Consider the following 24,364-nt stretch of genomic DNA (forward strand, 5'->3'; position numbering starts at 1 on the left):
GTGGGAGTGGCCAACCAATGACTGGTCTAGGTTGAAATCCATGCCATAAAAGGGAGCCCATCCCTGACATTGAAGGGTCAAGAAACAGAGGCTGGATAGCCCAGGGACATAGGACAGAACCAAACACAACTGGCAAGATAAACAAGCAAACAGGTCTTGAAAATAATTTCTACTGATATTCTGCTATACTCATAGACCAGAGCCTAGCATTGTCATCACTAGAGAGGCTTCATCCAAAAACTGAGAAGACTAGATGCAGAAACCCACAAACACTAGGTCAAAATCTGGCACTCCAGCGGAGGAGGAGAAGAATTTTAGGAGCCAGTGGGGTCAAGAACAGCACGCAAACATGGTTCAGAGAATCAATGAAAAAGAGGTATAGGAGCTCCCAGAAATCAACAGGGAGCCTGTATGGTTCTGCATATGTGTTAGGGTTATGTAGTTTGGATTTCTTGTGGGGCTCCTGCCAACAGGAGCAGGGGCTGTCTCTGAATTTTTGCCTGCTTTAAGATCCCTTTCCTTCTAATGGGTTATCTTGTCCAGCCTTAATACAAGGTACCTAGTCTTATTATTACTTGACATGCAATGTTTGGCTGTTATCTCTGGAGGTCTGCTCCTTTCTGAAGGGAAGAAGGGGTTGAGATGAGAAGATGGAGAAAAAACTGTGGCAGGGATGTAATACATGAAAAAAGAATAAATAAAAAACAAAGAAAATAACAAAAGGACAATATCATATTTAAATGATAACCATTTAAGAGGGAAGGGCCAGGAAATTTCATCTACTGGGTATGACACAGCTGTGTAATCAGCAGCTCACAGAGGCTGTGTACTTGCGTGGATTGAGCCTACATCAGACTGGGCCTGTCAACAATCAATCAGAGACTGGGACAGTGGTAAGGACTCACTGGGCCCTACTCCTGCTTCTTGGATTATGCACTACCTGAAGTGGTAGTCATTGTCTTCAGTTCTGTAGCCACTGGTGATTTTCCAAAAATTAGTTCATGTTACACAGATTTCCCTGGGTACACAACAGCTTGTAGAACAAAGCTATAGGGCATGTCTATGGAATGAGTCAAAGGAAAGGGAGGAGCTTAATGGGGATGAGAGGAAGAAAAGAGCGGATGGAGAGTGACCAGAATTCACGGAGGGGGTTAAAGAACAATTAATAATAGATGTTACATAAAAAGTTAAGGATATATAATATGATAACTTATTTTGACAAATTCAGTGCATTATCCATATTTTACTTATCTGGTACACATAGTTTTGTTGGGGGTTCACAACAGAGATCCTAAAGTCCAATAGACTTAACAGTCCCTGCACTTCATGAGGAAGGCTTTGGGTACTACTACAGCTTCAGTACAGACCTGTGCTGCAGACCTGGGATACACACATCTTTCTGTCATTTTTACTTCAATCTTATATTCACCCCAGCTTAGATATTCTGAATAAATTTCAAATAAACTAGTGCTAACTTTTAATTTTATATATTTGTCGATTCTAATACATGAATATTATACTGTCCATACTACAGTGGGTCTCAAAAGATAGAAAAAAAGATTTTTCCAATTCCAAAATATTTCCTCCTTATTAAATAAAAATTTTAAAGTGAATATTTTTCTCTAGTGCAAAGTACTTTGTAAGATTAAAAACTGCAAGAGTCTCCTGCAAGTTCATCTACAGAACTGCCCAACTATAAGGAGAATTCACTTTCAACAGTGACTCCCTCTGGATGTCAATTATTTCAGACATCAAAGTACCATTGTTAGATTGCGGCTAAATTTGAAAAACATCATCTGTCACTATGAGAAATTGATTCTACTTTGAAGAATGATACTCATTTCCTTTGGAGGAAGCTTATCATGTAGTTTTACTTAAATCTGTCAAATTTAATAGAAAATATTTTATCTGATAAAAGGTTGCGATGATAAAATGGTACTGCTAGAAACTAAAAGAATGTATTTCTGAGGAAATAAGTTAATCCTTAGCTCTAACTGACTAATTTTAGTTTATCATACTAGGAAACATAAATTGGTAAGTCACCAACATCTCACATTATTAAATCTGCATTAGAATGTACCTAGACACGGGTAAGTGAACAGGAAGCCAAAGTTTGAGTTATAGACTTAACACCAGTATTATGAAATACTGGAGAAAGATTGTATTGATATTTTAGTCTAATTAACATCATTGAAATTTATAAGGGTATATATTCCTTAAAACAAGGAATGTCCCGTCAGTTCTTGCAGGGCACAACTATGTAATAATGAACTGAATCTCTAACCTGTACGGACAGAGTGCCTGGCTCCTCTTGGCATGAAAGCATGAAATACTAACAAGGGTCCTAAGAGCAGGCTGAATTAACAGTGCTTCCTGCTTCTCCCCCAATTCTGGAAGTTATGGAATTAGTCATCTCAATGCGATATGTAGAAGAATGTGCATCCATTCCTAGACAGTGAGCTGCAGTCTATCGTATACTTTTCTCCATCACAGTTCATATCTGCATCTAGATTTTTTTGGTCTTGTGCTCTCACTTCCTTTCCTCAAAAAAAGTTCTCATATGGGCATCTCTGCCCCTCTATTGCTCTAACTTCTTTCTCCCTCTTTACTTTTTACTCCCTTTCTCTCTGCTAACATTTTCTCTGTAACATTTTACCCTGTGGAATGTTAGTGAATTCACTGGGACAGGTGCTCCTTTGCTGTTCTGTATTTCTAGACTTAAAATTTTAGAAGTCTATAAGGTGCTAGTATGCTTTCCCAAAGACTACATATTAAATAAGGAGTAAGCACAGCTTGGGGCCAATATATCTGCATACACTTTCATTCATTCTTATTTGGCCTGCGCTTTCCACTAACCTAGCCACATTCAGACAGTTCCTGAAGGGATATTTATTAGGTATCAGCCTTATATGTAACTGAAAATTTCCAGAATCTCTTTCCTTTCTACAGCAACTGAGATAAGCAGCACACCTATGAAAAGTGTTGTTATATAATTCCAAGTGTCTTCTGTATGGTTTGAGTTTTGAATGGCCATGACGCAACTGCTGGCACATTTTTGGTAGGCTTTATCAGCTTTAGGATATGAGATATGGCTGGAAGAAGTCAGTCCCTGGGGCTTGTTCTGTTTCCAGCATATGGTCACAATACAGAAAAATGATTAATGTACAAACTCAACTTTTAAAAATGGTATTAAGATCTAGAATATAAAGTGTATGTTCAACTTTCTATTTCTCTTCTAAGCCCACCTCTCATTAACAGAACAGCTTCCTGTTACAAAGGAAAGTTTGTTATCCATGTGCCTTGGGGAACTGATCTGGAATTGCTACGTGAATTTTCTCTACTTTGTCATTTTCTTCCTCTTACTTAGAGGAAATAGGCACAAACTTCTTAGTACCATGCTCAGAACATCAGTAGGACCTGTAAGTGGTAAAAGGATTCATATGATTCATGCTATTATTATACTGTATTATTGTGTAAACATGCTTCTCTAATCAAAGGCTTTTCTGTTCCTGAAATGTGTCTCTCAAAATCTACCCAACACTTTAAGGGTTTAGACTTGTTTGCATATGAATTCCTCTTTTACAAATCCACTGAAGAGTGAGTCTCTCACCTGTAATCTCTTTAATGGTGCCTCACATTTATGGCTACACACTCACTGATTATTGACTTTTCTTTTGCATGTCTGTATTCCAGAATAAATGATAAGTTTCTTGAGTGAATACCTCTTGATTAGGCACTTGGGATATTCAACACCCCATTCTGTGTGTTTTGATAGTCTCCCTCAACCTTTTACTGATTAGTGAATTCCTGCACTGAAATTTAGGGATTGAATCAGCCATTGTTTATTTTAAAATGATTATAATGACTTAAAAGGAGATGTTAAATCAAGTAAATTGCCAAAGAAAAATTTGTGTCTTGTCATAATAAATAAGATTCTGAATATGTATAGGTAGAATTTGGGGCACCTATGGGGCACAGGGTCAATTGACAATTGCACACTTGCTTAGGCTCTAGAACTAAACTCCTTCTGTGGAAAGAGTGCCTTTAATTCTTTCTTTTTGGTTATCAGATTAACAATAGAACTTTGTCTTAGTGTCTAGACACAATAAGCAATAAATACTAGAAAAATTTCGGTAAGCATATATGTAGAGGATAACACGGTATTTCCGAACCTTTATGCATGCAAAAATAACCATAAAACAAAAATCTTAGGAGCTGACAAAGAGGGAAAGAGTAAGCAGTCAAGATGTTTAAAAATGTAAGTATTATATATAACTGTAGCCATATCTTGTCAAAAGGTTCTGATGAAATAAAATGACAGGAAAGCATGGTTTTGGCAACTAACCCATTTAATTTTTCTCTAATTACTCTTTAATTAATAATCCTCATATTTGAAGGTATATTGGATAGAATACTACATCCGTTTTAAAAATTATAAACAGTGGCACTAGGGAATTTTTTTCTTAAAAGACTTAATATTTCCAGTCAACTTATTGTTAGAAAATTATGGTAAAATTACTTCATTAACAGATTGACAATTAGATGTAACTATTGAAGATTATAAATTTTTTTCATCAAAAATTTTCAAGTTTGGGAAAATTATTTCTGTTTCATTTTTTTCCAAGCATCCACCCTGCTCCAATCTCTGTTGCTCTTTTTAATAATTTGAAGTTGTATTTACAACTCCTGGCCAGTACTTAAATGCATCATGAAGTCTCAGACTCAATGTTTCAACCTAGACTACATTATTCAATTCTGAAAGAGTCGGTTCCAAGTTGCCAAAATTAAATGTATTTTAATCTCCAATCACATTTTTCAGAAAGTCATCCTCCACCCAATCTAGCTTCTCTCAGATGTTTTACCTCCACTTCTTGTTTCTTTAAATGTCTGTCAAGATCACAATTGTTTTAACTTAAGTGTTTGATATAGCTGAAAAATACTAAGGGAAATAGGTTACTGTAAGTTTCTTTCCTAGAAGCTGTGGATACAGCCCTGGAGAGTAATGAGAAATTCCCTATAATCATAGAACTCTAACCCTGGGTAGAAGAAGGAAATATACAGAGATAAGAGTGAAGCTAGGGAGAGCCTGACATTGCTATTAGATTTTTTATTTTGTACAAAGTAATGGGGAATTTTCAGTGATAACAGGATATTTCAAGAGAAATATCAGTGAAAGAAGGAAGCAGGCAGAGGGTGATAAAGGTTGATGGTTGGGACAGATATAGAAAACAGTACACACACAGGATGGAGAAGGACTATAGGCAGATAGTTTTGGAAGAGAATGAATGTGGCTGAAGGAAAATGAGTAAGTAGAAGGAGAACATAAGGAGTTGGTGAGGGAAGCATAATGCAGAGATGAATATTGGTTCTGGGTGCCGTGTGGAACTGATAAACACGTCAGAGCACCATGCTGAATGTGAAGAGTCTGTGGGATGATGGGCAGAGTCAATGGATCAACGAGGATCTGAGAGTTGATGGTTGATTGGATTGGACCAAGACATTGTGTGGGTGAGGTATCCAAAAAACAGGTCAAAATTGAGGAGCTGAGTGTGTGGCTATGAAATCTAGCAAAGATTTGAGAGGTGGAAAACAAGCTATGCAGCTAACAATAAGAAGTGGCATTCTCAGTTAATACACAAAATGAGTCATTGTAAAATTATAAAAAATAAAACGCTGTCCTTTATCCCCCACTAGGTCTGTCACCACAGTGCCCCAAGATATCTGCTAAATATCTTGCCAGAAGGCACACATCCCAATTCTGCAATGGCCCAGTGTCTCTAGTCCCTGCACACTTTCTTACACTAAATCGCTACATGAAAGATCACACAATAACCTTTGATCCAATTGATAAGATGTAATTGCCCACCTAAACATACAAGGCCCGGTACACATCCATCCCTTAAGGACATTCATAACAACCTGTAAAGGTACAGCGTGGAGTCTTAATGTGAGCCTCCATGTTGTCCCGCAGCTACTCTGCTGTCTTCTGCTCCCTCCTCCTCTTCCCTCAAACTTTTCTCCCACCCATCCTTCCTTCTTGTCCAATGACAGGCCTTATTCGATCCTGTATCGGCCCTCACCAGCATTTTACAAATTAAATGGGGAGAACGTTCTGGTGAAGTCACCTGAGTCCTGAGTATGTGACTAGGCAGCTGTCCTTGGGGCAGTGGAATTAGCATCAAAATACAGATAACTCCAGGGCAAACCACCGCAATGTGTCTCTTCTACTGTAAGTACACATACTTGTTATGTGTTAAAAGGTGTTTCAGTAATTGTTTCTTCAAAGAAAAACTCTTCATAAATTATCCAATGAAAATTATAAGACAATTATTTTGTTATAAAACCCTTTTGTTCTGTTAAGTATAACATTGTGTGTGTGTGTGTGTGTGTGTGTGTGTGTGTGTGTGTGTGTGTGTGTAAAATCAAAGGTCCTGGATCAAAAGACTGATACATGAAAACAGTATTAGCTCATAAGATACATTAGCTTTTGTGAAGAATGATGTTTGAGAAAGTAACACTCAGTTTCTAAATATCAGTGTAGAATATTGTTGAAAGGTAAAGCCAGATAAAATCATTGCACATATGTTTTCTCTAGAGTGCATTTATTTTAAGGTAAATATTATTGCATTTTGATATAGTCAAAAGTAATGATTGGTTCTTTTTTGTATCATGAGATATGATCTATACAGGAAATTAGGTATGCAGCCTGACACCCTCTCCCTGTGTGGATAATTTTGATTTATGTAGTGAAAAACAGTTCAATTTATTTTAATCACCTCTGGACCCAGTCTATTCAGAGACAAATAAAGAATCTGAAAGGTTCTAGATCAATGATTCATAACGGAAAGCAACTTTGTCCTGTAATGGACATGCTACACTAACTAAAGACAGTTCATACATTAAAACTAGAGGGTGGTATCTAATGACCATTTGATCTGTTGACTATTGTACAATTCACAATCTACCACACAATCATGTAAAGAATTTTTTGACAAAATAAATAGTAATAATTCTAGGCATTTGAAACTGTAGCTTTCATGGTTAGAATGTATATTTGATATTCCATGTTTAATATTCCTAATACTACCAATCTATTTTCTGTTCTTTTTGATATTATAATATAATTGTTTCATTTCCTTTTTTCTCTTTCTTCACTCCAAACTTTCCCATATACCCTTCCTTGCTCTGTTTCAATTCCATGAGCTCTTTTATCATTGTTTTTAAGTGGATATATGCATAAGTATATGCCTTTCAATTCCTATATATAATTAGTTCAGTCTTCATAATATTACTTACATGCATGATTTTAGAGCTTAATAACATATTGAGGTGAAGTATTTTTGAAGTAGTAAATGTTACATGAGGCCATGGGAGTGGTTCCATTACTATATAACTGATAGTTTTAGGACAACAAAATAAAGTACCAAATCAGTAAGTTATATTAATTTCTTCTGCCATGCCACAACCCACCTGAAAGCCTAAGGTGCTTGGCAGACTTCAGATACTTTCAGATGACCCTGATTTCTGCATCATGCAATGAGTAAACTTTTGCATTAGATGAATTGTCTGGACCATGGAATTCTGCTCAAAGTAGAAAGTGAGCTTGAGACACTGATCTATTATTCTGTTGCCCTGCCTCACCAGCACCATATGTGATGTTCAAATATTTAGAAAACATAAATGTTTGTAAGCAGGTAAACCTTACTAATAATTAATATTAACTTAATGATACTTTTTATTTCCAAAACCTTTTACACAATATTTAAATATTTGAATAAATTAAGATATAAGTTAATTTATCAGTCTTTTTGTGTGTCCTGTCTCTTCAAAAAGAAGTCAAGGAATACTGAAACCATGATTTCTTAGAATCAAATAACCTATCTGAATATATGGAGAACATGTTGAAGTCCTGATTTTCTGACTGCAAACACAAGTAACTTCATTGTTTTGTTGGGTAACTTTGAGTAACATGAAAATGTAATTATCAGTTTAATTTTATTTTCCACTATTAGTTAACTAATCACAATATGTAATTCAGGTACTTGAAAAGAGTGATAAGTATGAATTTCTGTGAAGTAAATTTGTGGGAATCTTACCTCTGACTATCTTATCTGCTTCTGCAACTGCATCCCTTTTTCCTTTCATTAATGTATTTAATATACTGAGGCTAATTTACCAGTCTTGTAAACAGTTCCAAAAGCCAAATCAAAGAATTTTTGCTAAAATAAATTGGAACAGTGGTTATTCTTTTGAAAATATTTCTTAAGTAGGAAGATTAGTTATATTAGCATGTTTATTCATAAACTTTATGCTTTTATACATAATACTCATTTTTCTGTTTCTAAAATGAGAAAGATAGGATAAAAATTTAGCTCATTTCATTCAATAACTGTCCATTTGTTATCTACTCTGTATATTCATTAACCTAGAGTTTCTTTATTAGGTACTTGTAAGCAATTTAATTTACTCCTTATGATAAATTCATGAAATTTGTATTATTAAAATACTTGGTGAGACATGTATTGTTAAGATTACTTTGTGGATTATAACTAAATGAGAGAAGTAATGTCTTTTAGGATTATCTAGGAGAGAAGCCATGTAGCCAAGTTTAAGAAGATGACAAAGACTTTCTCTGTCTGGGTTTCTCTTTACCCCTAAGCTCATGCTGAGCTGCATTCCTGGCCTCATGGAATTTACAGTTGGTGGGAAAAGTATGTAAATGATTTATAATAAGATATATAAACATAAATACGTGAGATAATGAGAAATAAGTGAAAAGTTCTTATTATTTGATGTTGAAAACTCCTCCCAATGTAGTGTTCCTATCATGTAATAACTCTTTATCAATAGACCATGTTTATTTATTTCTTGTTATATTATTTCCTCAGTATCCTGTATGTTTCATGTGTGGAAAATGAGACTTATTATGTTGTATGTGCTAATTAATTAAACTTGTGTCAAATATTGGGTCAAAATAAATTTTTTTTCATTTATTTTGATTATTGATTTTCAAAATAGTCATAAAATACTAGACTCCTGAGCTAAGACTAGAAGTCTCTTATACATTTCAGCAGAAAATATGAATCGCATTAAATGAAATGGCAAATGTTGTTGGGGACTTGAAAGTACACAAAAGTCCATTTCTTTTAAACTTTTAAGAAAATAACAGGGCTTTCCTTCACCTCTCTGATTGAATAGATATAGTGGGTAACTCACATTTGAGCTTCAGCATTGCCAAAGCTATGGTTCATATCCAACTATGAAGCAAATGAATAACAAAGTCAAAACACAAAAGCAGAAATATTGGCAGGATGTTCTACAAATATTTGAGTATAGTGTGTGAAAGATTAAATAAATTTCTATAAAAATAAAGGGATTATATGTATACATGAATGATAAAGAGGAAGAATGGGGCTTAAGTCTCATTAATTAAAGATAAACGACTGATTTGTGTTTAGAGGACAGTGATAACCTGAAAGCCTAAAAGGTCTAAATTTGGTCCTCAATGAGTCTTACTCAGGCTGGACCTTGAATACTGGGAAACTGTCAAAAATTATTAGTAGATTCATAATATAGAACAATGTACTGGTAAAACATTCCTTAAGATGATGAACCACTTTCAATTAGAGCTATACACACATGAGTTTAGAAACCTTCAGAAAAGATTTCAATTCACCTCAGAAAGTGTGTGGAGAAAAATGAAAATGTGAAATAGAGGACAAATGCTCTGGGATAAACAAAGATTTTGGATTCTTATTTGATCATTTACAGTAATTTACATTTTGGCATGAATTGGCAGCATGGTAGGGGTCTGCTGATGTAGCAATAGGAGTAATAAAGAACAAGAATTCAAGGAAATTATTCAGATGTCTATTAAAGTAGATAACATTCTACTTAAGAGATGGCCTGGTTATAAAGCCAACAGAGGAGAGGCAGGGATGTGCTCTGGGCTTATTGGCAAGACCTATACTCATATGCTTTTATGATGCTACAGTGGAAAGGCTAGATCCATCCTGAATGCTAATGAAGCTCAGATATCTTACAGTCTGTTTTTAAGTAACAATTTTATTTACCGAGTCTTGCTAGCAGGAAATCTTTGTTTCATATAAAAGCATGAAGATAGCTCTATAGCAAAGGTGTTATTTTGAATATGAGATACGAAAAGTGTTCTGGCTCCAAAACACAGCTAAAATGTCAAAGCCACTACTGGATTCCACACAGAACAATTTCATATCCCATGCTTGTCATGATATAATATGCAGTAGTAGAATTAGTAAATAATGCTATGAAACATAATGTCCCTAAATATTTTGTATACACAAGTAAATTACTCCTTCTGAGAACTACTAAATACATAATTATTATTAGCTATTTAGAGATAGAAAATACAGAAATGCATGTAGGGATTAAAGGAATTATCAAGGCTACAGGTTCAGCACCCTCTGGGACACACATTCTGTTCCTGGACACTATTTCCTTTGATATTGTCTCCATGAAGGGATGGTGTCTGAATTTACTTTTCCAAAGTTAGTGATTTTATAAACTTAATTTAACATTATTCTAATCAGTTTTCTATAAGTACTTTGGAGAACTGTCTTCAAGGTTTTGATAGTCTCAAAGACTGAGTATGTTCATACTTGACCATAGGTACTGGATAGATGGAAGTGTTTAGTTTTTAAGAATATCTTTGGGTGATGATTATTTCCATCGTAATCACGTGCTTTTTCAAGAAAAAGTAAACACAGAAACGTCTTACTATTAAGGAAAGCAGCCAATAACAACTTCTTTTATTTAACTGGGATAACTCTAACTTCCTGTAGATGCTTTGTAGCTTTTATAATAATCTCTCCCTTATTTCATGATTGATGTTCCCTGAAGGCTATCAAGTATAATTTCTCTATCCTAGTAGATATTATAATTTAAATTAATTGAATATATTGACTGGTTGGTTCTTTTCCTCTACAAGAAATTTCTCATGTCATTTCATTTATAAGGTGATTATCTTTAATCATAAATCTTTATGCTATGTCTTTGATAGATGGCTAGGCAGGTTGGTCACAGTTTTAGTTTTAGCAGTTTAAAAAGGAACTAAAATACAAATAAGAATCTAATTTCATTAAGCTCTTTAAATTTTTTAAATTTAAGTTTTAGCCAATTCACATAAAAATTATATATATTAACAATATAGGATGACATGATTTAACAAATGTATGCATTTTGTAAAGTTATTGAAGATAAATACACATATATATACATATATTTGTATATATACATATATATATGTTTCACACAGCATTTCATGTATTACACAGATAAAATGTACATTTCATAAACTATATATTGTGTGCATATCTATTTGTACATGAGGTGATTTAACACATGTATGCGTTTTCTAAAGTCATCAAAGATAAACACACATATATGTATATATACACACATATTTCACACATAGCATTTTATGTATTACACAGATAAAATAAACATATTTCATAAACTATATATTGTGTGCCTATTTATTTGTGCGTACTGTCTGTAGTTACTCTATTGGGCAAAGGACTTATTAACTATTGAGCTTAAATTATATCTAAATCTGCAAAGGTTTAATAATAGCACTTATATCTTGGGTAAACCATCTAATTGGATATAAGTCCCATTCAGTGGGAAGCATTTAATGCCTAGCTAACTACCAAATTGATGGTGAAGATATGGGACCTGGGAAAGAACCTTCTTCTGCCACTTTCCAAATTCATTATTATCTTTAAATGTATTCTAAATACTTATCCTGATACTAATATGCAAGTGTAGCTCCCCCTTCTCATCAAAGAATCTTCTTTTTGCAGCAGACGTAGGTCCTTACAGAAATCCATAATTGTTCAAAATGCAGAAAGCAAGTGGCTATGGGGTCTACACCCCCCAATTAATATGCAACCTCTACACATAAAGCTCAGAGAACATTGAAGAAAAGAAAGCAGAAAGATTGTAAGAGCCATTGGATTAGGACATCTGCTGTAATACAGTCTTGTGTATGTCATGTCTGGAAAGTTGCATCCACAATATCTCAACAAAATGGTTGTGTAAGTAAACTGTAAATGATAAGGTCAGTGGATATGCCAATATGGCTGGGGAAATCTCTCAGAAGTTATCACTCTTAGATGAAGAGCTACCAGTAGTTAATAACTACAAACAGACATATAACCAGGCTTCCCCAAGAATGAACCCTCTAATTCGTTATCCAATACCAAATGGTCAGTGCTACTACAAACAAGCAACAGTGAATGTGATCATCACGTATTTATATGTGTATTGGAATACATACATATAATTCATGGTCTCTTTATTGTTGTTATATACATATGTATATCTCTAAATTCATATCTGTATACTATCATTTGTATGTATGCTTCCAAGGTTGAAAGTATAGTAGTGGCTCACCAATTGATGTACTCTTCCCTGAGGAAGACTATTTTTTTCTTTCTCAGAATTCCTTAGCTTCTTGTCCTTTTTTGTATGGGTTTGAGACTTTCTGTGTTTGCACACGTCCACATTAGCATTTCTATTGGTTTCCATATTCAGCTCAGGATTAGGCAGTGATGTTTGCTGAGACTTTGTGGGTTTAGTCCTAAGAGACACACTCTCACAACAAACTACCCGATAGTCCAGATCCTACACTCTTTCACCCCCCTCTTCCACTGTAGTCCCTGTTGCTATATTGTAAATGCACTAGGATTTGGTACTAAGACTTGCAACACTGTATAATGATCTCAGTTCTTGCACAGAGAAATTTCCTTAAAATGGCTGAGGACCACATTACATTTAGGGATTCTGATGGTTTAGTAAAGTAGTCTTTGTAGGTCCTGTTTGGTTTATAAAAAGATAAAGAGAGAAGGAATATGTTTTGGTGGGTGTGTGGTAAGGCATGGAGTAAGAGGGTGCCTTTGTGGGCCCACGCTGAGGCATCTCTTCCCTCTTGAGGACCAGCCACACAATGGTATGGCTGGAAGAGGGGAAAAACAAAAGCTGGCCATGAGCACACGGAGGGAAGGGAATGGGGAGAGAAGGGACAGGGACAAAGAAGGCATGGGAACAAAGAGTAAGGGCAAGAGAAAATAAGGAGGGGACAAGCAGCCCCTTATATAGTGTGGGCACAGATGGCTGTTGCCAGGCAACTATGGGGTGGAGCATACCTGGCTGTTGCCAGGTAGCTGTAGAGGCAGAGCTTAGAATACCAACAGGTATAATATAGAATAGTTTACGTAGGGCCTGGGTAGTAGAGTTGAGAAGGCAGTAGAGAGTAGAGACAGAGAAAGACAGAGAGGGTGGAGGGAAGGGGGGAAAGGAGGGAAGGAGGAAGTAGATGAGTAGAGACAGGCCATGAACATTTGGAGAGAGAGGGGGGATAGGAATGGGGAGAGAAGGGGCAAGAGACAAGAGGACAGAGTAGGAGCAAGAAGGCAAGAGCAAGACAGAGAAGAGGGGGGCAAGCAGCCCTTTTTATAATGAGTAAGGCACACCTGGGTTTTGTCTGGTAACTATGGGGCAGAGCTTAGACAAAATGCTAACAGGTTCTCCTCCATGACTGACTGATGACTTTACTAGTTTCAGGGATTAGGCTAGGTTTTCAGTACCTTGTAGGCATGATTTCCCTCTTAGTGAGTAGGTATTAAGTAAAATTAGAGAGCACAAAAGTACCTTCGTGGTTCACAGATATCATAGCTTGGTAAGATTGTTGTTCACTTCCTTCTTTTGGAAATTTTCATGGTGCCAGCTGGTACCCTGAAACCTGGTCCTGAGGGAAGAGGTACTCACAGGACTCTAGGCCACTGAATGGAGTATATAGTGTTTTTAGCAATAGGGACTTACCTTTTAAATATCTGGAGGGCAACCAAGAGCAATCTCTTGGACAACCCTGATAAACAGTTCAAAAGAGGACTTTTCACACCGTAAACATAAATAGATAAATAGATAAATAAACAAATGCATAAAATAATAATCACAGTAAAAAGAAACGAACACTAAATTTTTAAAAAGAAAACTGTTTAAATGGTTGTCAATCATTGGATGTTTCCTTTTGGGAAATTATCACAATAATAGTTTTACTTTATATGACTTTCTCAGCAGAATTCAGACATACTAAAAATTTTAAAATAAGAAATAATGCTATCTGAGTCATTTTACTAATTTCCTCTTCTTCCCAACACATTAAATAAAAATGTATATTAATAAAATGATAAAATATAAACAGCTCAATAAATATTTGCTCAGGTTATATCAATATTATCACCATAATTTATAACTTTACTCAGAATTTTAATTAGTGATGTAGATTTGTAAAACTTGACTATTCCTAGAAAACAGGCTTAATCATACAAGAAAATGGATAGAGATGGAAATAGACACACTGAATAATATAAACAATACCAAAAAACAAATATTGTATGTTTTCTTTCATTTGTTGATATAAGTTTTGAATCAACAGATACATACATTTCATTTTGAATACTCACATAGGTAAGTTCATTAGACATCAGAGACCAATAAATGAATGAATGAATGAATGAATGAATAAATAAATAAACAAATAAGCTCAATACCAAAAATGGGCTACTCATTCTTTCAGTAATATTGGCTAGTGAGGTTTCACAGTTCCTGAAACTTTGCAGGATATTGGTAATGTTCTTGGTTTCACTCTAAAACTTGGTGGTGAGATACAGGACAGATAGAAATCAAGCAGGCACTAATCTGGAAGCTTCATCTTTAGTAGCTACTTTTCTTAGTGATGGAAGACATTATGCTCTCCATTGGAGAAGAAAAAGCTATCTATCTGTGAACCTTGTGAGCTATAATATTTACAGACATGGAAATACATGTCCACTGGTACAATATATACAAGATCATGAGGGTAAGCACCATTTTCTGATTGGATTTAAGTCCTATTCCAAAAGATGAAACTCAAATCTAGTACCGTTATTAGTTGAAGAGCCTACATTTAGATAGACCACAGACTCTAGGAGAGAAACTAACACTATGATTTTGTAAATGGACAAAATATTAATCTACCATCTAATTATTTATCATTATAATTATAGATTCTTGTCTTTCTCAATCCTCACCAGTGAAAAATATAAATTTTAGGGGTGGTGATTTACCAGAGACATACAACTGGGCAAGGGGAAGACAAAAAGATTTCACAGTTCTCAGCTCTACATGGTACATATATAACTTCTAAGGTCCAGGTATCATGAAGAAAGAGTTTAAGACTCAGAGGATATTGAAATAGTGTCTCAACCACACATATGAACTTAGATATGTGTATGCAAGAAACCTGTGAAAATCCAAACCAGAGACTAAATCCTAGAACAGAGAAGATATGTGGAATGAAATCTCACCTCCTAGAAAGAGAGAGATAGACACACAGACAGAGATACAGAAGGAGACATACACAGAGAGATATACCGAGAGAGAGAGACAGAGGCAGTTCTAAGAGTTCTAAGAGTGTATCCCCTGGTAGATCAACCAGGCTCCAGTGAATAACTATTTATCTACAAATATTTAGGCCAGAAAAATTTTCTTTCTTGGGTACACTGAAAGGTGGTTGGACCTTGACAAAATTGAGGGAAGGCGAAATTATAATCGAAATATTTCTATGGAAATTTTAAAAGAACTATTAAAAATAAAGGAAAATAAGATGAAGAGTTATATGGGCATGTACCCAGCATAGAACTCTGTCACACACACAGAGTCCTACATAACACACATAACACTTAAACAGAAGGAATGGCAAATATGCCCAACATAAGAATGATGAAAGTGGTTGACAACTTACCTGACTACATGCGAAAGTGTTAAGGATAACTACAGTAATAGACTTTTAATTACTCCCTTAGACCAAACTAATGTATGTTGTCTTAAGAAAACACAAAAATACAGTGGTTAAGTGTTATGCCTTAAAATACATTTTCTGGAAGGGCACTGAGTGCTAATTCCCCATTCTTTGAAGATAACTTTATTTGGAAGTTGACATTTGCAGAAAACATCAAGAGGAGGTCATTAAAATGAGCTAATCTGGTTAGACTAATGTACTTTGAAGCAGAGAAGAGAGTATAAAGGTATAGGAAAGTACACTACATTCTGTATCTTAGTCTCAGACATCCCAGGTATATGGCCTTTAAATCCATGCTCCTCTAGTCTACCCAGCTTCTGATTGTTGTAACTGTAGGAGATTGGTGTAGGAAGCAAAACAGAAAAGATGAAAATGCAACCCAAAGAACAAGGTGGAAAGCTCAAAAAAAAGTATCACAAAGTAAAAGTCAAGATTAAAATAGCAAGTACAATACTATACATTATAATATTTATAGGAGTCCAGTTCTGAGAAGTTGAAATACACAAACTCAGACACTTATGTCATAGTCAGACTCCTAGTATATGGCTACAGCCTCTGCTACTGACAACTCCATGACTTTCAAGATGTTTTCCAATGTTTCTGCCTTTCCACACCTGTAGAATTGAAGCAGTGTGAATATTCACAGGATACTCAAGAATAATGAATAAACTTATATGTACAGCATCTGAGGTAACAGCTATTATAGATACTAAAATAGAATTATATATTGTTTTCCTCTAAATGCAGAAACATTAAAAAATGAGGCGTACGTATGATACATGTGAAAAACTTTACATACTTTCGTATTGTCAGGATTGGGTATAGAAATCTGCTGCCAAAAAACAACTTTAGAGAGGATGTGTATGTTTCCATCTGTCATCTACCTTATGCCAAACATGAGCAGAGGAGAAAACATCTGCCTACATGAGAATCCCTGTTCCAGAACTAAAAGAATATTCTTAATAAGAAATGTGAAAGGAGGTTTATAGGTTCTTATTCTCCATTCTTTCAATACAGCTGTAAAATTTAAAATGTAAGCAAATAAATAAATAAATATCATTTAAACATTAAAAAAGGAGAATAGAACTAACTGAATGATTTTAATATCAAGAGATTGACATAAAACAACCTTTAGAAGCTTTTCCTCTTCTCAGGCTCCTGCTGGTAAGACATGAAAACTCGGTGGTTGAATTTTATAAGATGGCAACTGTCACACATGGCCAAGCTGTAAGCCAAGCATATTCCTAAATTGGTGCCTAAATATCAGGAGGTGTTATCTTCCAAGGGAATATTTGGAAAGGGCATGTTTATCTGCACATACTGTGAAACTATAGGGTTTGAGATAATGACTGATTAGTGCTCTGCAGAGTTGTGGATGAGACTCAGTGGTGAACCGCATATTCCAAAGCCAGTGGCCTTTCTGTTGGCACACCACTTTGCCATTGAGCTCTGGACAAAATGTATATAATGATTTTGATACATCTCTTTTTTTAAAGGAATATAAAACAGGATACAAACCCAGAATGCAGTTTGAACCTCATGTTTCCACAAAAGCCAAATTCAATATTTTCCTTAACTCTTAATGACAATCTAATGACATATTAGAATGTTTAGATATTTTCTAGACATCAATTCTCTCTTATTCTGACTCAAAACAAAATTATACTACCCATTGGCAGAATAGATTTGAAGTAAATGCACAGAGAATCGAGATTGCAAGATGTCTGTGAACTCAGAAAACCAAATTAAAGTTTCTAGAAAGTATTTGTTGCTTCTTCCTGAACTATTTCACAGTTCACTTTCACATACGAACAGAGCAATTTTATAGTGAGTTTTAATATTTCTTATGATATGGTAATAAATATCTTCTATTTGGTCTTTGATGGTCTTGGTGTGACCATCAAAGTCCTGACTTCCGTGCATGACTTCTGTTTATGAGTTTCCTGCCCTGTGATTGCTGTCATGTAGCTGTTCTTTCTGATCTGATACATTTTCTCCTGGAGAGAGACCCCCTAAGACTCAGGAAGCAAACACAGCCTCCCATGTCTGTGGAAGATTCTATAGTGTACAAGATGTATACCTGCTCCCTCTACCATCCATGCTTGTACAATCTATTTCTATCCTATCCTATCCTATCCTATCCTATCCTATCCTATCCTATCCTATCCTATCCTATCCTATCCTATCCTATCCTATCCTATCTATCTATCTATCTATCTATCTATCTATCTAGCATTTGTCTCTATCTATCATTTGTCTCTATCTATCTGAATCTATCAATCATCTACCTATCTCTCTACATATATATGTACATGAATATATTTGTATGTACATGTATGCATGGAGAGATAGATAGGCAGAGAATGAGAGTGATTCTTCTAACTGAGGTGCAAATCATGCTGGAGCTCCAGATGTGAGGCTTTCCAAAATCATCACCTATTCAGGTGTGGGCTTTCTAGTGACGTGGTTTCTTATGAGTCATCAGTACTGTTGTAAATAACCCTGCATCCATATACCTGTATCCCCAATAAACTCATTACTTCACTATGATAGACTTGGACAGAATTGCTTCTTTGATCTTTTATTACTAGATCCAGGGTGAATAAATTTTGTTTGTTTGCTTGTCTTTGCATTTTCATAGAAAACTCTACACAATTGTTCATATTTGTCTCCCATGTCTTTAAAGTTTTGTGATATGGAATAAGGAAACTCCATTTGAAGATGTCCTGGAGCTGAATTTGTGTTCTTGTCTTCAGCCATGGTCCCCCTCTTGTTTCCAGCTCCAATAGCTTCTCTGTTGCTCCACTGTGACAGGTCCCATTTTTGACTACCATTCCTTGTTCTGCCTGATATGATAAACATATATGTTTTTGTCCCTCAGCTTCTTCAGGTTTCTACTAATATCCCTGGGAATAGACAATTGCAGACTATTATATGAAACACAACTCTTCCAGTTTCATCTATGACATTCTTTCTCATACCATATACTAATAGTATATCAACTTAGCTCCTACCTTTTCTGTATTAAAATATAATTTCTAGAAAGACAGAAAATGTGCTACTATTTTCTTTAGCAACCATATTCTAATGAAAATATAGAGGTTTTCTCAGTCAGTCCATATGAAGTTTTCGAATATCCACACTTAGTTAGAAAGCTGGTTATCTCTACATATTACTGACTCATGTGAAAGCATCTTAGCTACTGGCTAGTTTCATTGTATGCTGGAAGATGTTATGCACACTACTGGAGGAGAAATGTTCATCAATCTATGAGTTTTAATTGTTTTTGAAATACATATTCAGATACAGATCTCATATAATGACATAGGTAATTGGTAAGTTAGTCTTTAAAACATCTATCATATTATTTGTCAATCTTTAATCTTGATTGTCTTAATTCTAAAGCATCTGAAGTACATATTATTCACAAGTTTCTCTGGAAAGAAAGACTATGTACTCTTTTCAAATGAGAGTGTTTCCTTATTAAAAGCAACACATTCTATTTCCAGGTCTGACAAGGCTTATGGCATAGAATAATTTAAAATGATAAAATTCTATTAAAATCAGTCCTGGTTTACCACTTTTACTCTTTTACCTACTGTATGCAGTGTGGTGGAAATCAAGAATAGATAATCATTCATGTTGTTCCACTAGTTTACGCAATGATGGTTATTCCTACTTTATGTACAGGGAAATAAAATGGGGTGCTACTTACACTTAGAGCCTGATGAAGATGACCCACCAACAGAAGATCTGGATCCCCCTTTCATGGAAAAGACACCTTTTCCCCTGCGTGTGGTGGTGACAGCCACTCTGGGACGTTTAAGTGGGATGACAGCTCGAGGAGGCGGAGGTACACGGCCATGGTAATCAAACAGCCTTCACAAACACAAATGGTTGAGAGTTGGTAAGATGCCTAAATGTTCTAGGAAACATGGATTATTCAGACACTGCTCTGGCAAGATTTTGTGATGACTATGTTTGCCCTTGTTCAGACAAAGTATATATCAGTCAATTTATGTTTCAGAAACCAACAGGATGCTTTTTCAAGATGTTAGAATTTGACTTGACTCTGAACTTTTGTAAGATAAGGAGTTTTTCCCTGATAGCAATATAAAATTGCCAATATAAAGTTGATCTTTGTCCTATGATGTATTTTTTAATTTGAACAAACTTATTCTAATATTGAGCATGCACCTTCCTCTTATACATTAGAAATTTATCATATTACCTAAAAGTAGAATGGTTACACAGAGTCACAAACAAATCAACAAATTGAATTATCAGTTTATCTGGAAAAGTAGAGATAAAACTAGCTCAAGAAGACAATGTAAGAACCATATCAGAATGGTTCTTAGGTTGTTTGCAGAAAACAGGGTCCTCTCTGCCTGAGGCTAGGTTTAAATGAAACTGAGCTAGCCTGAAGGTAGAAATGGGTTGACTGAAGTATTAGAGGGAATTGGTAATCAGAACACTTTGTTATTCTATTTTCAAGTATACAAATGGAAATAAAGTCATTTGTAGAGTTAGCTGGTAAAATGTTTTCTACATGAAAAGAAAATGAATTTTCTACTCTGAGTAAAAGAAAAACTGATATTCATCACAGCAATGTATTTTCATCAAACACTAAAGCAATAAAGGCATATGGGTTTTAGCTCACATAAGTAAATATGCTACCCAGAGACTCAAATGAGTCATATTATTCATTCTGTATATTCATATGCACCAATGTTCTATGTGATAGCATATTCGAGAAGCATAACAACTTAGGGAGAAAATGCTAGGATACATTTAATCTATTTGCTAACAAATATGATATATAATTACATCACCCAGTACAAAAGAAAAGGCATTATTGATTTCCATTTATGATTGCTATATATTTTATTTTGACACAATTATATGAATTTTAGTTCTGTAATTCATTTAAAACAATCAATAAATAAATCAATATGAAATTCAGAGAATAAAACAATATGAAATCTAGAGAACAGAAACTAGAACTGAAAAGCATAATTAAAAATTTTCTACAAGAAGTTATTTCATAAAAGTTTATGTTGTGTACATATATTTCTGAAAATGTGATAATCTCTTTTGGGAAAATAAAATATGAAATATAAATATAAAATTGTTTTCAATAGTTTACTTAAAAAATCATGATTACTACGTGATAAGATATATGGACAATAAAATTTAAAAGAGAACGCTTTGATACAAAGATCATCTTCTACCTGTGTACAAAAGAAAAGAAGTCAAATATAGCAGAGGTCAAGAGGGCATGTATGAAGTGGCAAAGTCCAACAGAGCTGAGGACCTGATGGCAGAGAGCAGGGGATGTCAGGATGCTAGGGTTTCCTTCAAAGTCCACAGCTGTATGAGGCACAGAGGGTTATGAAGACAGTCCATACCAACAGAGAACTGGAAATCAGAAGGGTCAAGAAAATCTGCCCTCATTTCAATCATAAAACAGAATGTACATTAGTTATTTATAAGACGAAATTACAAAGGTCCCCAAGTCAGTGAATTAAAATACAAGACCCAAGACTATCAAGGGGAGTAAAATATGCCATTTGGCTCATCTTCAGGTCAGAAATTACCATTTGAGGTAAAATGTTTCTGTAGCTTTTCACGAGAATTGAAGAGGTTCATTAAATAAGCAAACCTAATTGCATAAAGAAAATCCCCATAATACAGTGAGATACATAGAGATGTAAAAACTCTGTGATGGGTGTGCTGAGCAAACGATCTGCCATATTCATTGTTACTGCAATTTCAGTGTCCTTTAACCTTTAACAGTGCTCTCTAGGTCACTGAAACCCATGTTGTCATACTCTCCAAGCAGTGATCCGGAACCTATGCCTTGTGTTGGGTTTCTCTGCTCTCATCTCTCAATGGCAAGTGGGTTTAAAGAATCATGTGGGATTTTCACCAATTTTCTGCCACTGTGATGTGACTGTGGGATGCACTGGAATTTAAGAGTTTGAAAATCATATATAACGTACAGAACAAGATGAAAAGAAGGTATAGACACTTCAAATTTGAATAAAATTCTAATATTTAATAGCAGGGAAGCACTCTTAAATATCATTTGCACTTCTACGTTCACTAGAAATATAGAGAAGGAAGCTGGTCATGACTTTCATGCTTAAAATGTACCATGTCAGGTAGGAAAGTCCAGGAAAGCAGTTTCTCTGGGCTTGAGAGATGGCCTAGAGTTTCTATATGCAAAGGGAAATGTGAGGGGTGAGAAAGAAGGACACAGCGTTTTTTGTTTTTTGTTTTTGTTTTTTTTAGCAGAATTCACTTTACAGTAAATTAATTAATTTATCCTTATAAGTAGCATGGGGAGTAAAGACAGATCGTTTAATATTATATGCTGTCTATGGAAATTACAGTCACATACAATGAACTAGAACCAGATTTTCAAAGGTTGATTAAAGTCTCTAAATGACTTTTACCATTATATTATTTCATTCATACTTACAATTACATTTTTATTATTTTTCTTTAGGTTTCTTTAGTTTTCCATAATAGTACAGAAAAAACAAATCATTCTAATACTTGTTGAATAAATAATGGTTATTATGAAGCCAAGCATATAATCTTCTCTTTCCCAAAGTCAATTTTAAAATGAATACTCAACAAATCTTCCCTCTATTTGTCAATCAAATAAATATAGTTAGAGTTAGTGTAAGTGACCTTAGAAGAATTTTGCAAGATTTTAATTCCAGAAACATTTAAAATTTTCAATCACATGTTTTCTATTTGACTTTTGTTTTCTTTAAATAAAACTAGAGATTCGTGATATTATTTCTTAGCACAATGTAAAAGCTGGTAAGTCTAATTTTTACACATTTATTTAATGATGTGGTCATAGCTTATCTCTTAGAAGAAAAATATTATTTTTCATCTCTCATCCTCAAAGCAGGTTTGCTATGGATAAAAGCAATTTAGTGTCATATTAATGTAAGCATAGAAAACAAATGTAATTTTTATTACTATGAGAATATTTTATTGCTGGAATTTAGCTATAATGCTGTCTGTGGGAAATACATGAGAAAAATCCCTGTAACTCTCAACTTTATACAATGAAACAAATAGTGTAATTTTCTAAGCTCTCCTTTTACTCATCTATGCAGTTTTCAAATAACCAAAACTATAATACATATATAAGCATGCTCAAAGAAGATGTCTGTCTGTATATGAAGAGTTTTTAACCATCCTTAGTGATCAACTTCATGTTTAATTGGCATAATATATTTATTTTCTAGTAGAAGTTCTACTAAATCAATGCCATGCTGCTGACTTTCTTTTTTCTTTTATGTCTTTTTTCTTTTCTTTTCTTATTTTTTCCCTTGATGTTCACTTTTGCTAATAACTAGGAAGATGTCCAAGTCAAACAAAAGATTGAGGATTGAAGCTGTAATATGTATATAGATTATATACAACCAAGTAATAAACACTCAATAATTTCAAGAACTTTTTTTTTTTTTTGATTTTTTTTTTTTATTAACTTGAGTATTTCTTATATACATTTCGAGTGTTATTCCCTTTCCCGGTTTCCGGGCAAACATCCCCCTCCCCCCTCCCCTTCCTTATGGGTGTTCCCCTCCCAACCCTCCCCCAATTGCCGCCCTCCCCCCATAGACTAGTTCACTGGGGGTTCAGTCTTAGCAGGACCCAGGGCTTCCCCTTCCACTGGTGCTCTTACTATGATATTCATTGCTACCTATGTGGTCAGAGTCCAGGGTCAGTCCATGTATAGTCTTTAGGTAGTGGCTTAGTCCCTGGAAGCTCTGGTTGCTTGGCATTGTTGTACTTTTGGGGTCTCGAGCCCCTTCAAGCTCTTCCAGTTCTTTCTCTGATTCCTTCAATAGGGGACCTATTCTCAGTTCAGTGGTTTGCTGCTGGCATTCGCCTCTATATTTGCTGTATTCTGGCTGTGTCTCTCAGGAGCGATCTACATCCGGCTCCTGTCGGTCTGCACTTCTTTGCTTCATCCATCTTGTCTAATTGGGTGGCTGTATATGTATGGGCCACATGTGGGGCAGGCTCTGAATGGGTGTTCCTTCAGTCTCTGTTTTAATCTTTGCCTCTCCCTTCCCTGCCAAGGGTATTCTTTTTCCTCATTTAAAGAAGGAGTGAAGCATTCACATTTTGATCATCCGTCTTGAGTTTCGTTTGTTCTAGGGATCTAGGGTAATTCAAGCATTTGGGCTAATAGCCACTTATCAATGAGTGCATACCATGTATGTCTTTCTGTGATTGGGTTAGCTCACTCAGGATGATATTTTCCAGTTCCAACCATTTGCCTACGAATTTCATAAACTCGTTGTTTTTGATAGCTGAGTAATATTCCATTGTGTAGATGTACCACATTTTCTGTATCCATTCCTCTGTTGAAGGGCATCTGGGTTCTTTCAATTTTCTGGCTATTATAAATAAGGCTGCGATGAACATAGTGGAGCACGTGTCTCTTTTATA

The 24,364-nt window shown here is 35.1% G+C and overlaps 1 protein-coding gene across 12 annotated transcripts in view; it reads right to left on the reverse strand.

Moving 5' to 3' along the window:
* Window positions 1-24,364, reverse strand: part of Ralyl (RALY RNA binding protein-like) — a 791,470-nt gene that overhangs the window by 68,926 nt on the left and 698,180 nt on the right. For all 12 annotated transcript variants that reach the window (XM_017590724.2, XM_063281532.1, XM_017590727.3 and 9 more), the window contains one exon: window positions 19,596-19,759. In XM_017590724.2, coding sequence (XP_017446213.1) covers window positions 19,596-19,759 — 164 coding nt within the window. The remainder of the gene's footprint in view (window positions 1-19,595; window positions 19,760-24,364) is intronic.

The sequence above is a fragment of the Rattus norvegicus genome, chromosome 2 (genome assembly GCF_036323735.1).
Source record: "Rattus norvegicus strain BN/NHsdMcwi chromosome 2, GRCr8, whole genome shotgun sequence".
In the NCBI taxonomy this organism is placed as follows: Eukaryota; Metazoa; Chordata; class Mammalia; order Rodentia; family Muridae; genus Rattus; species Rattus norvegicus.